This window comes from Gymnogyps californianus, chromosome 5 (genome assembly GCF_018139145.2).
Source record: "Gymnogyps californianus isolate 813 chromosome 5, ASM1813914v2, whole genome shotgun sequence".
Classification (NCBI taxonomy): Eukaryota; Metazoa; Chordata; class Aves; order Accipitriformes; family Cathartidae; genus Gymnogyps; species Gymnogyps californianus.
The window spans coordinates 44795328-44811275 of NC_059475.1; the positions used below are offsets into that span (position 1 = coordinate 44795328).

The window sequence follows — 15948 nt, forward strand, 5'->3', positions numbered from 1 at the left end:
TTAGCTGTTTAGATTTGGCTTTAGTAGTTGAACTTGCTAATTCTCCACATGCATTTCAGCATTGAAAGCTTGGCTGAATAAGGACTGGAAAATGCCCATATAGGACAAGAGCTTTTCTCCTTGATGTCTGTACTAAATAGGAAAGAAGACAAGATAGGGCTGCTTTTTGTATTAGCTGCTTTCCACTTAATGATATAAATGGATTATTATCATAACAAAGCATATATTGATGTATCAACAAACATTTTAATGTATTTATATATATCAGACTTCTTCAGTAACCTGTCTGACTTTAGACAAAATGGTTGCTATACTTATTTGTTTCTTTCCTTCTACATACTATTCCAGCAGCAATGAGCAGAGTTCAAGCCACCACAGACTACTTAGGGCCTGATTGCCGGTATCTTAACTTCAAAACAGGGGAAGAGATAATGGTATACTCCAAACTTTCAAGGAAAAATGAAAACTTGTGGACAGGAAGTGTAAGTACTTAAATCTGAAAGACCTTCCCCATAAATAATTTAGATAGTACAATAATAGCGTAACAACTGCAGTCTGCTTGCTTCTAGGGATCTTCCATCTCTTTTGTAACATTACCCAGTCATGGACCAATATAGTATTTGGGAGATGGGTCATTGTTATTAACTTTATATAGAAAGGGAAAATCAAATCTTGGCAAAGATCGCTCATGGAGAAACAAAGTCAAGATCAGAATCCAAGTTTTCTATCTCCTTCATCTAATCATTTGGCTGTAATGATTTCATTTGATTTCTTTAAAAACATTCAGGTCTATCAGGTCAGGTACCTACCTACAGGTCTGTGGGTAAGAAGGTTTTACAGTGGCTTAATCAGCAATCCAGTATTGGGACCTGACTTCACAGTTCAGCGCTCAAGGAAACTTCCCAGAGAGGTTATCACGCATATTTAATGATTTGGAACAACTGACAATGTAGTTAGAACAGCCATGTAGTTATGTTATAGCTAAGAAGGAATAGATGCATTGATCCAAATCCAACTGCTAGTAAAACTGTGTAAGTGCTTCAAAACCAGAAGATATTGGTAAACTTTTTTTTTAAATGATCTGTCACATTTATTGTTTAACGGTGAAATTCTGTCTTCCTTTTTTTTCATCCGAGAGTATCTTTGCAGGTACCTCACTCTTCCTTGCTTTCCAAGATGTATTCCTCCATTAAAGGCTACGTGCAATGGTTTGATGAGAAAGTTAGTGGTTGGTTTCTTGGTCAGACTGACCCTTACTTGATTCTTTTGGGCATTATCATCAACTTATTTTCTGTAGTGTTGCCATCTTCATTGCCATTTTCTCTTCAGCCGCAGCTGGCCTCGTAGCTGAATTTCATATCCTACTTTTCTTGTAACTTATTATGGGTCATTAGTTATTAAGGCACGATTTTTCTCCCACTTGAGTCAATGGGAAATGTGCAGCTGATTTTAGCAGGAGATGGCTGAAACCATCTGTGCACACAACGTTGTCTTCAGTTGAAGCAGTGTTAAGGCTACTGGTTTGGTTCTGCACAAACACAAGGTCGTAAAAATAATACAGAAAATAACAGTATGGAGTAATATACTTCCCCTTGCTTTCTGGCAAATGGAACACTTTGGTGAAGGAAAAATAAACCAATCTTTTGACCAAACAAAATGAAGGGGGTAGGAGGCAGTCCTATAAACTTATTATTTGTTTATTCATACTTTTCTAGCATATATGCAAGCACCTAACATAGTTAGCACTGAAGTTTAAATGCTCTCCTTCCTTTTATATTTTTTACAGAAAGGAAAGGATTTTGGATATTTCCCAAAAGACGCTGTGAAGGTTGACGAAGTTTTTATTGCAGAAGAAGTTGAAGTGCTCACTAAGGTAAACCAACATCACCAGATTTTCCAATGTAGTTCACAGCAACTGAAAAATCTAATATCCAGTTAGAAATTCAAGTGTTGATGCATGTTTTATTTCAGATGATAATTCAAAACATGTTTTTTTCATTATTGCTCCATTTGCGTGTTTATTGTCCTCTAAAATAATTTTTATCTAATAAATGATATAGAACCATTAGGAATAATATAATTACTTACAGTCCGTGTAAAGTTTTACACAGGTATAAATACACAGAAAGAAAGAGAATAAAGATATATTGCTGTGCTACACAGTGCTGTAGAAAATTACACATGAAAACATTTTAAAAGTTAATATTGTTCTTTTAGGAAACTGATTTCCTTTGTCTTCATGGAGATAAGTATGCTTTTGAAAATGAAGATAGTGCATTACATGATCACAACAAAGAAAGTGAATATTCATCATCTGATGCAGAATCAAAGCTACATGAAAATAAACTCTTAAAATATACAAGAGACTCCATGCAAAGGGAAGAAGGAGTTGAATCAGTTTCTGAAAATGATCCCAAGGAATCTCACGCTCAGGAGGAGTCTGCAAGTAAAAAGCTGGTTAGAAAAAATGAGAACAGAAAAGATGATACTGAAGAGCCACAAATGCAAAACAGTCTCCCAATAAAACCCATTCCAACGCAGTCTAGTTGGATTGCAGGATGGTTCACCACAGGAAGTAAAAATGATGAAGAGCCCTTAAAAGCCATCACTGAATCTTTAGAAGAAAATACATACCGAGGCAGAAAAATAGTGGTAACTGCTGAAAATGACTTACAGGAGCCAAATGATAAGGAGGAACAAGAACCCCCAGCAACTGTTTGGTTTCAAAGTAGACTGACAGACTTTCTGTATTTTGGTGAAGAGAATGTGGATGTTGGTTTGGCATCAGAAAAAAATGATCCACAAATCCATGATGCTTCTGGTGTGCCTGGACATTCCAGTAATGAACAGGAAACAGCAGTCACAGAGTTATTGACAGAAGAAGAAAAGAGTGAAAGCCAAGAATCCAAATCAAATTGGTTTAATTTGGGTTTAAGTAATGTTCTTAATTTTGGCTATGCTGAGAAAGATACAATTGCTATGGAAGACCAGCAAAGTGGAGAAACAGAGGATGAAGCAAATAAGAATGAAGTGCAGACTTTAGACCAGAAAGAATCACACATGGACAAAGAATCAAAAGAGGCTGTTAAAGCAGTGACGGATGAAGAAGATGAAGAGAATTATGCACAAGAAATAATAGATTCAAACAGTAACATGCTAAATCCTTGGGAGATACCAGCAAGTGTGCGTACTCTTAATGACACCAAAAGCACCTCAAAGAGCACAGAATCATCTTTTGATATACTAACAGGTGACAAAGAGAAGCCAATTGAACCTTACAGTTCAGAACAAGACTTGGTATCAGAAAGCCAACTGCTGAAAAACACTGAAGCTAAAAAGAGAAACCAGGAGTCAGAAAGCAAACATGGCCAGTCAGGTTGGTATACAAATATCTATAATAGCTTTATTAATTATAATATGGGCACATATGATAATCAACAGGGACATGAATCAATTGCATCAGATCAGATTTCTTCTCCTAGCCCACCTCAGAACTGTGATCCCTCAGACACAAAAAATACAGAAGAAAAGCCTAACATAGCTGAAGAACAGAGCCATTTCTTCTCTTTTAGTAATTTTGCAGACATACTGAAGTTTCGGAGTTCAACAGCCAAAGAAGAGCAAGTGCAGAGTTTGCAAGATGATGTGGTTTTTAGTGAAGATACCCCTCAAACTGAAAATGATGATGAAATATTACAAGGAAACAATAACAGAGCCATGAAAGTACAAGTAAATCGGAGAGTTAGTGAGGAGCTGTCTGAAAAAGATGAGGGTGCAATCCAAGAAAGCAATCTGTTTTCCTCACTAGTTGTGCAAAATAATAAATGCAGTAATGAAAAAGCAAAACATTTTGTCAAATTAGTTAGCGATAGTGATGCTTCACAAATTTTATCTGTTGAAACACTAGTACAACCTGAAGTATCTCAAAGACAATACGTACCCTTGTTTAGTTATTCCAGTGCTGAAGAACATGTTTCTAAAAGTAGTGAAAGTCAGGAAAAGACCAATATAAAAGGTTATTATAATGACCCTGTCTCCAAAGATTCTCTATATTTACCTTCAAAATTAAATCTTGAAAATACAGTGGAAATTGGAACTCATCTGCAGGGAAAATAAAAAATGGAAACAGTTGAAACAGCGTAAAAAGAACAAAATACCCTGAACACTTGTATTCAAGAATCTGTAAATTCAGAAGGCGAATTACCAAGTTATGGGGAACTACCAGGAACTGCAGATAATCATTTGGGCATCAAGAAGACCCCATGTGACAGTGAACAGTGTCTTACTCTGGAAACATCTGAGAAAGGCAAACCAGTCGAATGCTGTGATACAGAACAAAATTCAGCATCAAAAATCCAGTTCAAAATGGATGGTGATGCAAAAGAGAAAATTCACAAACCAGAGAATAAAAACAACCCACTGGGCTTTTATGAAAACAACATCAAAGATTTCAGTCAGGATATTTTTAATGATGAACAGGACCAGAAATCTGAGGAGTCCCAAGAACTGACTCCAGACCAACCTTTCTCTCCTCACCCCTCATCTAGTGGCTTCAGTCTAACAGGTACCAAAACTTCCAAAGAAATTGGCCATTTGGAAGACATATCGAGTTTCAGAATGGAAGGTAAAAACTGCTTGCTGAGAACAGAATAACTAAGCTTCCATAATGAAAAAAGGCCTCAGTATAAGCCTTGATAAAATACTGTGGGAAAAAGAATCTTGAAGGCACCTCAAATCAGAAGGTTAAACATAACAAATCAGATAACAGTAATGCAGATACCTCCAAAGAGAATGATCTTTCTCTTCAGCTGGCAGTGCAAAATAACAAACAGGGCAGTGGAGGGGAAAAAACCCAACAAAATCTACCAGATTAGTAAAAGATAGGACAACACTTGATGCCCTTGCTGACAGCTTGTCAGGAGAGAAGCTACAAACTGAACAAATTCCTATGAATGTGCAACATCATCAGAAAGGTGAAGCAGAAATAACACGGGAAAATTCATGTTACCAACATGAGCTTCTGGTACCAGAGAATGGGTCAGAGGACAGTCTTAATCCAGATCTTAGAAAGAAATATAAAAATCACATGTGATACAGTAAAAGAAAAGATTATTCTGTATCATCAGATTTAGGCCCATCAATTCAAGCCATTATGGCAGTGCGAGATACAAAAACACAGAAAATGAATCTGAGTTTTGGAAGGCATCATCAAACACTACTTCAAAAGGCACAGTAATACCAAAGTCTTCAGCTGAATCCAAGTCCAAAAAAAAAAAAAAAAAGGAAAATTCATTGACAATAAAAGCAACAGAGCAGTCATGTGATATTAGTCTGACTGAATGTGAACTTTTACCCTAGAAGCCCTCTAAAATAGAAGACAATTTTAAAGAAAAAAAAAAGGCATTACAGTTAGTGTAATGATGCAACTGCACCAGCAATTTGAAAAGATTCATCATGAAATCACAGCTTACTCATGTAAAGACGATGTTATGCAGAGGAAACAAGTGATTGTGTCTGCACAAAAGGGGCACAATTTCGACACTGGGCAGGAAAAATGTATGGAAAAAAGGAATGTTCTTCTAGGGCTGCCAGAGCTTTTGTCTGCTATAACAATTAACTGTGCAGCCCGAACTGCAGCTAAAGGTACTGGACTAATGCTTCACTAACAGTGATTTAGCAAGAACAAAATATGCCTTGTTTGAGGAAAAAAATACAACAGATACAATGCTGTCTCCTTCTGGTGATTTAAAATCAAGAGGTAGCGAGCCTAACTCACAGTAGTTAATGACTGATTTATGATATTTTGAGGATCTGATAATACAGATTGAGTTAATATAACAGTAACAGTTTAAGAGCCAGTTACTCTTCCTGACTTTTGACTATTGGACTATTTGTGATACGTATCTTTGGCTAGCACTGACTTGAAGCATAGAATTAAAAAATTAATCAATTTGTAAATGGTATTTTTTTTTTCTACATGGGTAAGCAAGATGTGGGTTTTTTTGAAAGCGGTATTTTATTGGCTTCAGGAAATTTACTCCAAGTCACTGAAACTGAGGCAGCTAGGTGCCTCCAGTCATACTTCTGCATGAACATGCCTGTGGTTTCTTGTATTTTGCAGTGAAGTTTGTTATCTTGTGGGAAGCTGTTAATCTTTAATCCTACATGGCATTTTTAATTGTTCTTTTTGTAAAGCTTTTCCCACTTGTATTTGGATATAAGAAAGAGACCTAATAATCCTGAATAGGTAATCTATAGGCTAACTATAAAAACCAAGCATATTTTTTCCTGACCATTGATTTTAACTACTTTTTACTACAACACCAGTTTTGCTTAAAGCTCTATCCTCCAAACTCTGTTCTGAGACCATTATTTGAACAAGTATTTCTTAAATCATAAATCTGTAGCACATTTTTACTCTAATGTAGCACTCGAGTGTTTGGTTTTGAGGAAAATAAAAATAAAAAAATCAAAATCTCCATAGAGGTTAATATCTTATAAAAGTGTGTGTAAGTTCAATTCTCTGAAAATTAGCATGATTTCCCTTTGCAATTATTTGCAGGAGTACGCAGCAGAAGAAAGCTACTAGAAGAAACACCAGAGAAGGAACATGAAATGAATGCAGCTGTAGACAGTGAACACGATAATGACCAATATTCAAAAGCAGTAGCGATTCCTTCAGTAAATTCTGAAGAAAAAATGGACAGTTCAGTAGCTGACTCTCCATTTGATATCAAAAAGCCTTTCTCAGATGCCATCCAGAACTACGTTCCAAGTAACGGTAAGTGTTAATTTTAAGGAAAATAAATTTGCAGTCTTCAAAAAAATTGGTTGGAATTACATAAGTTGACAATTGTAATGTAAAACCTTTTTTTTTTTTTTCCTCCTTATGAACAAACCAGGAGGCTGGATGCATCAGATACTTCTGTGCTTGAATGCTCTTGAGATCAGGGAATCGATAAAATCTGTATTTTCAGCAGTGATGAGTATGATCAAAAAGGTAAGAATTCTTTATGTGATACAGTGTTGACATTAGTGCAAAATTAAGCCAGTTATTGGTTATGTTCTGCAATTAAGCTCCTAAAAAAAGAAAGAAAGAAAAAAAGATCCTTTTAAATAAACCCTCTGCAGTCCCCTTGCTTCTGGGGGTATCTGATGCTAAATGAGATAGAGATGGAACAAGAAAATGCCAGGTTAGCTGCTGTTCATCTGTCTCTGTTGTTTGCACTGCAGAACCTGATGAACTTAGTGTGCTTTTTTTTTACAGAACAGCCAGGAAACACCTCAGTGGTCAAAATATCAGCATTTGGCGTTTGGTTTTGTTTTTGCTTTAAATGAAACTCATGTCTCCCTCTAGTTCCCATGACAGTACTAATTAAATTTGCTTGGACTTAGAAAGTTTGGGTTAGGATGAGTAAAATAACCAGAATACTTCAGTTGTTTTTACAAAGTAATAATTTCAAAGCTTTGATTCCCAAAGATTCCCATACTTCATAATTGCATAAAAAATACTTTTCTAAGCAAATATATAAAATACAAAGTGGGATTATGAATGCTATGGGGATGTCTTAAATATCAAAATGTAGGGGCAGAGTGAAAGTGGACCTTACTGGACATAACTGCACAAGAAACAATGCCGCCAGAGGAATGTGAGGAAAGGTAGATGGTGTTGCACTGTCCCATCTAAATAGAAGAGTAGTATCAGGTAAAGTGGTATATGGTGAACTTCATTAACTTTGGTACTTTCGTTTAACTTTGTTTAGATTGGGTAACTGAAGGTTAAGAACCACAGAAATTTGTTCCTGATTTCTAGTGTACTTACATAGGTTCTGGTTAAATTGCAGCCTAGAAGAAAACTGAAGGGCTTTGCTTTTTTTTTCCCTCATGAAGCAGACGGGATTTCAATGCTCATTGATAGCTCACTGCTATGGCCAAACTCATTCTCGTACTGTTTGATACAGCTAAAAAAGCCACTTCCACCTTCTACCTATCACTGTCTCTTAGGTGGTACCAGCTTCACGGGCAAGTCACTCACCTTGCATTGTGAAAACTGAGTTAGCATACGTTAAAAAAAAAAAGTAGTAGTTAAGTACATGTAAAAAAAAAAAGAAAAAATATAATACAAAAATAGTCCTGGCAAATGAGATGAAAAATAACCCATTGCTATGTGGCACTGCAGCTACCGTTTCCCTTACATTCGCGTAGCAGCAGCCCCAGCACGATCAATTTTTAACGAAGAAACTCAGCCGAAGAAATGTGGCTTAAATTACGCTGAACTACTCCTGAGCGTATCGGGGCGTTACCGCGGGCCATGAAGGGCTGTGTACCGCCGGTGTACCGCCGCTGCACGTACGCAACCCGCTTGCGCAAGAGGGAGCGGCCGCCGCCGGTCGTTGATCCACCTGTTGCCCTCCCCCCCCCCGCCCCCCGCCCGCCGGGCAAATGACCGCTCCGGCTCCCTGGGTGGCACCACGAGCGGCGAGGTGGCATGTCCCCCCGGCTGGGCCAGGCCCTTCCCGAGGAATCTAGCCCAGATAAGTTTTATTTCTGTAAAGACCCGCTGCTGCACGGGTACAGATGGAAACGGCAGGCGCCAACGGGGAGGTGAGTTTCCCTGCGCGTAGCTTTTAAGGATGGAACAGGAGTAGGTTTCGGGGCCAGCGGGGCCGCGTCAGTACCGGAGGAAGGGGGGACGGCGGCGGGCGTACGCTGAGGGGAGCTGTCGGTCCTTCCCGCCTGCGCGCGTAATGCGAAGAGGAGGGCCTGTGGGGAGAGGTCCCGGAGACCTGCGGCTCCCTGGGCCCGCAGCACCGCCCGGTCCAGAGCCGCCGGGCGCCCCCCGCGCCAGACAGCTGCGCGGGGAGGGCACCCCTGAGCCGCACCGGCCCCTCGGCCCCGCCGGCTCTGGAACTCGCAGCCGCGTCCGGAGAGCACCCGCGCTCTGGGCCGAGGCGGGGCGGTGAGGCCCGAGGCCTGCTGCTGCCGTCGCGCTCTCACCTCCCCCGGCAGTGGTATCTCCCGCTCCGCCCCCCCCCCCCCCGGCGGTGGTGTTGCGCCCCCATTCATGTCGCAGTGGTACAGCCCACCGCCCCCTTCAGGCTCCCCTGGCTGCTCCCATCTGCGCCCGGGCTATTCCACCATTCCCGTGGTGTAGCAGTGGTTTTTCTCCCCCCCCCCCGTTGCAGTGGTACAGGCCGGTTGTCAAGCGGCGAGCCGGAAGGGGCCGCGCGGTGGGGGGCCCGTGCCGCCGCCGCCGCTCGCGGTAAGATGGCTGCCGGCGGCCGCGGGGATGCTTTGGACGTCGCCACCGCCAGCTTGTGGCTGGGCCTGCGAGAGAGCGCGCAGCGCTACTGCGGGTTGGCCTTGGAAGGGGCGCGCAGGGTGAGTGCGGGACCCGCCTCCGCCCGGGGTCGGCTCTGGCGGACCCCCGCGAGGGCCGGCGTCTCGCGCAGCGGCGCCTCGGCGTTGGGGGAAACGGCGCTGCCGGGGGTGGCGAGGGGCTCGGGTCTGAGAGAAACGGCCCCGCACCGGAGCGCACGGCTGCGGCACAGGAACCCCGTGCGCGGCGTAGAGCCGGGCTGTGCTTCGCCGGCGGCCTCGGGGCCCGGCAGCCCGCCGAGAGCTGGGCGGCTGGAGGGGGCCTGGGGGCATCCCGGGCCGCGCGGGTCCTGTTGAAGCTGGCCGTTTCTTCGAGAATAACGGAGGTCTCAGAAAGGCAAAGCAGTGAAACGAACGCTCCCTCATCACACACGCACAGCCCTCTTGGCTTGAGATGGGGGTAGTCTGGCCGTTTTATTAAAGAAATCGAGATTAAGACTTTACTGCACAGTAACACGTTCTTAAACACAGATCACACGTAGTAAACGTGAGCTACATTAAGCAGGTTATATCTTTGAGAAAATAGTGATATCCGTTTACAAATAAAAATTGGAAGTGTGTAAAATGTGTTAAATCATTGACTGTGTTCAGTATGTTATTTTAGCATGAAGTTGTTTGAGCAGGTTTTTCTACCAAAGAAATTTTCTACCAGTAAATCATAAAATACTTATTAGTATTGGTTTTTCTAACAGTGAAACGTGTAGACAACTCGAAGGAGAATTTACCGTAATTGGTAGGTTCAGAAGGAAAAGTTTTCAGAGCCTTATCTAGTCATCATCATATCTTGTTGGAACTTTTCTCTTTTCTTATTTTTTTTCTTCACTTGGTAAATGTATAATTTAAAAATCAAAGGCTTCTGTTAACCATTTTCTCAGAGTTTTGGAAAAAAATGGAGGTACAAGCCTTAGAAGTAAAGTAAGTCAACATGTAATGTCTATTTCTGTTGAAAATATTAACCTCTTTTCCTTTAGTTGAAGCTTTTTACTTTATTTTTCAGGCTGTGGCTTCACTGCCTGAAGATATGAGACCTGGTCCTGATCTGTATGGTTTCCCGTGGGAAATAGTGATTTGTGCTGGCATTGTTGGAGCTTTTACAATTCTCTTGTTCCTGTATAGAAGTTATCAATCAGTAAGTGTTCAAATTACATGCAGATATGTAGAGTGCATTCATGGTTTGAATTGAAATTGTTATTCTGTTCAAGATGTATAACGCTTCAGAGTTTTAAATCTGTTGTGATTGAATTTAGAATCCCTCTAAAAGAGAAATTGAGTAGTAGTCTGTTTTGTCAAGACAGTAAGTGTTTGGACGTGTACTGAGTGACTGTTGTCATTAGAGGAAATGTAATGAAACTCACGGTAGTAAGGCTTTCTTTCTCCTTCCCTTCTTAATTTCTACACCAGACTTTCAAAGTCAGCCCTTAAATTATTTTCACGGGATACAGAGGTCTTCCCTAGAGCATATGTATTGCTGTGTGTATTGATATCTCTGTGACTACCCTGGCTATAGCCAGACCAGCTCAGGTCTTTCAAGGTAATTGTAAGCAAAAGCAATGCAGATGGATTCCCATCGAAGGAGGCATTTTAAAACTCTTTGGACAGTGACCTTGATTCTGTTTATTGGAACACTGAGCCAGTTGTACTGTGTGCTGTTTGTATGCACTAAGCTGATGACTTTGAGAAAAGCAGTACTGAAACATTTTAACGCACAAATCAGATTATATTTTTTTGAGGTAAGGGTTGTCTTCTATTGTGAGTAAGTAAGGATCTGAGTAATAACAGCTGCCTATCATACTCTCCCTACTAATGAAATGGGGTCAGTGTCCATAATTCAGTATTACAAATTTCTCCCTAATTTTTGCATACTCTTAAATAGACAGAATGTGATTTTGGTGCTAGGAGTAATGATGCTCATGTTTGAAGATAGAGTGCTTAACGGTTTAGTTTTTCAGATATGAGCAACTGCATTTTTAGAGTTCTAACATCAACTTAGATCTGGAAAAATGCCACCTTATTCTGCAGCAGCATTTCAGATTGTCTGGAAGGGGATCTGTATTTGTATAAGTTAATGTATCTATAATTTGGGTCATTCCTTCTGTTTTCTAGCGGCATCCCTCTAGGTGGTATGAAAGAGGCGTTTCAGTTGAAATCAGTCAAGCAGCAGCTCTTGTAATGTTTTCCTCCTGCACATGTCACTAAGGCATTAGATATTACAGAAGTTATTGATAGCTTTTTCAGTCATCCATACTTAGAACTGCACTGACTGCTCATTGAAGAATTAATGGTTACTTACTCAGAAGTAATGGGGTTTGGTTTGGGGTTTTTGGGGGGATGATAGGATAAGGCGTGCTTATGACTTTCTTCCCGTTTTTCTATTACTTGGACTCCTTGGCCATCCCATGGCTTTAAATGAGGACGAAACAGGGAAAATCTGAGGGACCCATTGTATGTTAGGCAAGTGATTGAGGCCCAGCCTTGAGAGGAATGTTGTGTTGTAAAGTTTTTGTGGGTCCAGCCAAGTTCTGCATCTTTTGTCCAGGCCATTTGTGACAGATTTTGTCCCACAGTTTGTTAGATTTTGATTCTAGGACACTAGACCCCATGTGGCAGCTGCTGATTTGGCACTTCCCACTGAGTTGCATCTGGGCAGGATGCCCCTCAAGTAGTACCCTTACTGCAGCTCTAACTGTTATGTGTTATAACGTGTGGGTTTTTTCCTCATAGGAAGTTAATTCTGAGCTGCCACGTGGAGCTTCCCCCTCCCTCCCCTTTCCTACTCTTTTGGCTGTGCATGTCCACTACCACTTTGTGTTGGCAGTCATGGTTATGTGATGACTATGCAGAGGTTTGTTATAAAAGTGATCCAGGTGAAAACTAACTTCCTTTCCCGTCTTCTCTCTGTTTAATTAGAGTGGGAGAAGGACAGGGCAAACACATAGCCATGGAGGGGGTAAGAGCAGAGGATGCAGTTGCCCATTTTTAACAGCAGCCTGTATTTATATTCCTTTTTTGAGTTCCATGGTTAAACTGATCATGGAACCACAGCTTAAAAGATTAGTTTTCAGATACTATGCAAGAGTAATTGATCAGACATTTTCAGTATTTATTCTTTTTATTTCAGGTTAGAAGTCGACTTTATGTAGGTAAGCTTATTTTTCATACTGTTTCTTTGTAGTATGACTTTCTTTTTTTATTTCTTTCTTTTTTTTCTCCTTTTAATTATTTAGATGTTGCAACACTTAACTGCCTTTCTTTTTTTAGGAAGGGAAAAACAGCTTGCCAATAAAATTGCTGAGCTAGTTGAAGACAAATGCAAAATTCTTGAAAAACTCAGCCTTTGCAAAAAAGAGGTAATGGTCCTCATTTATTGCTTTCAGATGTGTCACAGAAATGGGCTCAATTTATCAAGTATTTAAAGTATTAAACTTACCTAAAAGTAAGATGTTTGAAACCTTTTAAAGTGGTTCTTCAAATGCTTTTTCCTGTCAGTGCCTTTAAGTGCAATTAAGGAGTTAGCAAGTTCTGCCTTTAACTCTTTAATACGATATATTTCACTGGGAGCAACTTTAAAATGTCTTTGTTTTATGCCACTGGGATAATCTACTAAGGCTAAGGCTTTCCTGATTTCCAGCAAGGTGCATTTGTGAATATTTAGGCGGTGGCTATGTTTCAGACTAGAGCATCATAAATTAATGCTATTATTGAAGCAATTCTTTACATACATTCTGACATAAAGTATTTCCTTTTCAGTTTGAAGATTTAGAATTGTCTCTGAAGGATGATAACATGAAAGAATCAACGGACACATCTTTTTTTGAGGTAAAAAGATAAATGGAAATTGTTACTTCTACAACTTAAGGCAGTATTTCAGGAAAATGCTGCCCATATTAAAAAATAAAACACCAAAAAACAAAAACAACAACCAAAACCCCAAAACAAACCCCCCAAAAACCTTAATTGTTTTAATTGAGAGCATTGTTATTTTAGTCCTGGGTTACTGAAAATTACATAGAAGCGAGGCATTTAAATTAAGAGAAGTTTTTGTAACAATTGCATTACAAATGATTGATACTACAGCAAATGGCATATTAGTATTTAATTTTTTAAAAAGTAAATTGTTCCCGTTTCTAGGGGAGAGAGAGTAGTGCATGAAGTATTTTTTCTCACATCTGATTTAATTCAAATATATTTTATAGGCTACTGGAGCACAGTTGTAAACAAAAGTTACCACTACATTGTTTATATCCCCCAAACTGAGAATACATTTGTAAAAGAGTTCCGAAGAAGTGAATCAAATACCTAATGGGCTCTATAAAATTTATGTAACAAAAAAGCGAATAGATTTATTTCATTCTGAACCTCAGAACCTATAGAGCTAATTGTTACAGGTTTTGTTAACATCCAGGAGTCTCTAGAGTGCTTGAAGATTTATCCTTGATACGGTGAAATTTGTTAAACGTACTTTGCTGTCATATTTAAAACATACTTGTCATCTTCATATGTAATTAATGTCAAATGTTTTATGTTAACTGTCAAAACAACTTGATTTAGGAAATGCATGAAAAACTGAATAAGTCAAACTTGGAACTCAACCAAGAAATAGAGAATCTAGAAAAAGAACTGGAAGAAGAAAAATCTAAGCAATCAGAAAATGATAACTTGGTAAGAATAAATAGAATCCTGTCTCTGTTACTATTCATTTAAAAAAAAATTCCCACAAAAAAATTCTCTATGGAGAAGACAAACTATTCTCTTTGGGTTTTTTGAAACAAAAACTACATTTCCCATTTTGTCTCCCCTCATACTCCCTGTAGCATATTAGAAAAATAATACCCATAAAAGAAGATACTCAAAAGAAGAAAAGCTGTTTTTACTGATGTGGCAGTGGAACCTTCTCAGTTTGAAAATTAAAATAACTTTATTAATTGCCTAGACCTTTTCAGTCAAATCTGTGGAAGAAGCTATATGACAACTAATAATTTTCAGGTGGCTGAAATTCAGAAGAGACTGGAGTCTTTAGAGAATGAAGCAAAATCTATCCAGTCACAAATTGATGAGGTATGTCCAATCTTTATAGTTTCTGTTTTCAAATCTTTGCAATTTATCTGTTCTCCATGTAGTTACTGTTTTAAATTTTTTTCTAGTAAGGGTGCAGAAATAATATGCTGTGTAAACCAAAAGACTTTGTAAGGCTTAGTACATTGGTGTGACTTGATTTAGCAACTTTGAGTTGCATATAGTGATTGGCATTTATTGGGAAGTACGGTTACCTTTTCTTTTGTTTACCTTCTTGCTCCACAATGATATATAGTGTTGCAAAACTACAATCAGCAAAAACTGTTGAAATTGTAGGGAAAATGTGAGAATACGTATATAGCACAGCTAGAAAACCTAAGAATAAGTCCAATAATACCATCATGACCTCACTTGTATCTTCACCTATACTGTTTAAACAGCACACTTTTTTATTTCACTTAGGCCAAGTCCACCCTAAAAGTATATCAGATTAATACAGAGAGACTCAAGACATCCGTTCAAGATGCAGTAGATGAAAACTGCCATCTCCAGGAAAGTGAGAAACAGGTAAGTTCTTCCTAGTTATCCTTAGAAATACTATATTTTCTTATGATACTATGTAAATACGGTTTTTCCAAGGAGCTTATCCTCAACGTGTTTGTTAATACCCCTTGCATGTTCTAGTAAATGGAATGAGGAGGAGGACATGGCTTTAAAATGATTTTATGTTGGAATAACTTTGTGTAAAATAGTCCTGTTTTAAAAGAAATTTAATAATTAGAGTTTGTGGGGAAACATGCATAGAGTTCAGTGAGAAAGAGAGCATATGGTAATGTGAGACCTGGAGGAAAGCAGAAAGATTTGCGCAAGTCCACAGCTAGGATCCTCTACAGAGGCAGAGAGAAAATGCTTGTACTTGATCCAGAAAACAAAAGAAATGAAGAAATTTCAGAGTATGCAAAAGGCAGGTAAAAAACTTACTGTAGTACCACTATGGATGAATTCATGGAAAGTCAGGTAAGTAATATGAAGGATCAGAAAAGACTGTTACTTCCCAAATTTTAGCTGTTTATTTTCCTCAGTGCCATAGCCAAATCCCAAAGAACGCTGATTATTTTAAAATGTTCAGCATATGCAATAGTTGTCCTGTGCAATAACTAGTTTTACAATGAAATTATTCTATTTTTTTCCTAACAAAAAGATATTCTCTCTGAATGTTAAGTGTTCCATGGGATGTTTTTGGGGTTTTTTTGGGGTGGGGTGGGGTGTTTGTTTGTTGTTGTTTGTTGTTTTTTTTTTTTTTAATGGATATGTGCTTATTTTCCTGACTGACTGATGATCTCCTTGTTGTCGGAACAGTACCCTGATAGATACCTTGCGCGGCAGGGGGAGTAGAAGTACAGGCCTGTTGGATTTTAGCAGTCTTATAAAAAGCTGGGGAGTGCTTTAGTCCTCTCTATCAAAACATTGTGCATATCAGACTTACTGATTTGGGGGGGGAAAAAAGGTTACTGGAAATAGAAAATTTTCTGTAGGAGGAATGTTTCAGTTCTGCAC

At 39.3% G+C, this 15948-nt stretch overlaps 1 protein-coding gene across 3 annotated transcripts in view; it reads left to right on the forward strand.

Annotated features, from left to right (window-relative positions):
• Nucleotides 1-15948, forward strand: part of MIA2 (MIA SH3 domain ER export factor 2) — a 38406-nt gene that overhangs the window by 1265 nt on the left and 21193 nt on the right. Inside the window, exons 2-13 of one of the 3 annotated variants that reach the window (XM_050896901.1) lie at nucleotides 349-482; nucleotides 1787-1873; nucleotides 2218-3376; nucleotides 6563-6781; nucleotides 6903-7000; nucleotides 10376-10507; nucleotides 12497-12518; nucleotides 12637-12725; nucleotides 13126-13194; nucleotides 13927-14037; nucleotides 14362-14433; nucleotides 14854-14958. In XM_050896901.1, coding sequence (XP_050752858.1) covers nucleotides 349-482; nucleotides 1787-1873; nucleotides 2218-3376; nucleotides 6563-6781; nucleotides 6903-7000; nucleotides 10376-10507; nucleotides 12497-12518; nucleotides 12637-12725; nucleotides 13126-13194; nucleotides 13927-14037; nucleotides 14362-14433; nucleotides 14854-14958 — 2297 coding nt within the window. Of the gene's footprint in view, nucleotides 1-348; nucleotides 483-1786; nucleotides 1874-2217; nucleotides 3377-6562; nucleotides 6782-6902; nucleotides 7001-8432; nucleotides 8605-9240; nucleotides 9382-10375; nucleotides 10508-12496; nucleotides 12519-12636; nucleotides 12726-13125; nucleotides 13195-13926; nucleotides 14038-14361; nucleotides 14434-14853; nucleotides 14959-15948 lie in introns of those variants that run through there. The other 2 variants (XM_050896903.1, XM_050896902.1) reach the window with 2 other exon arrangements.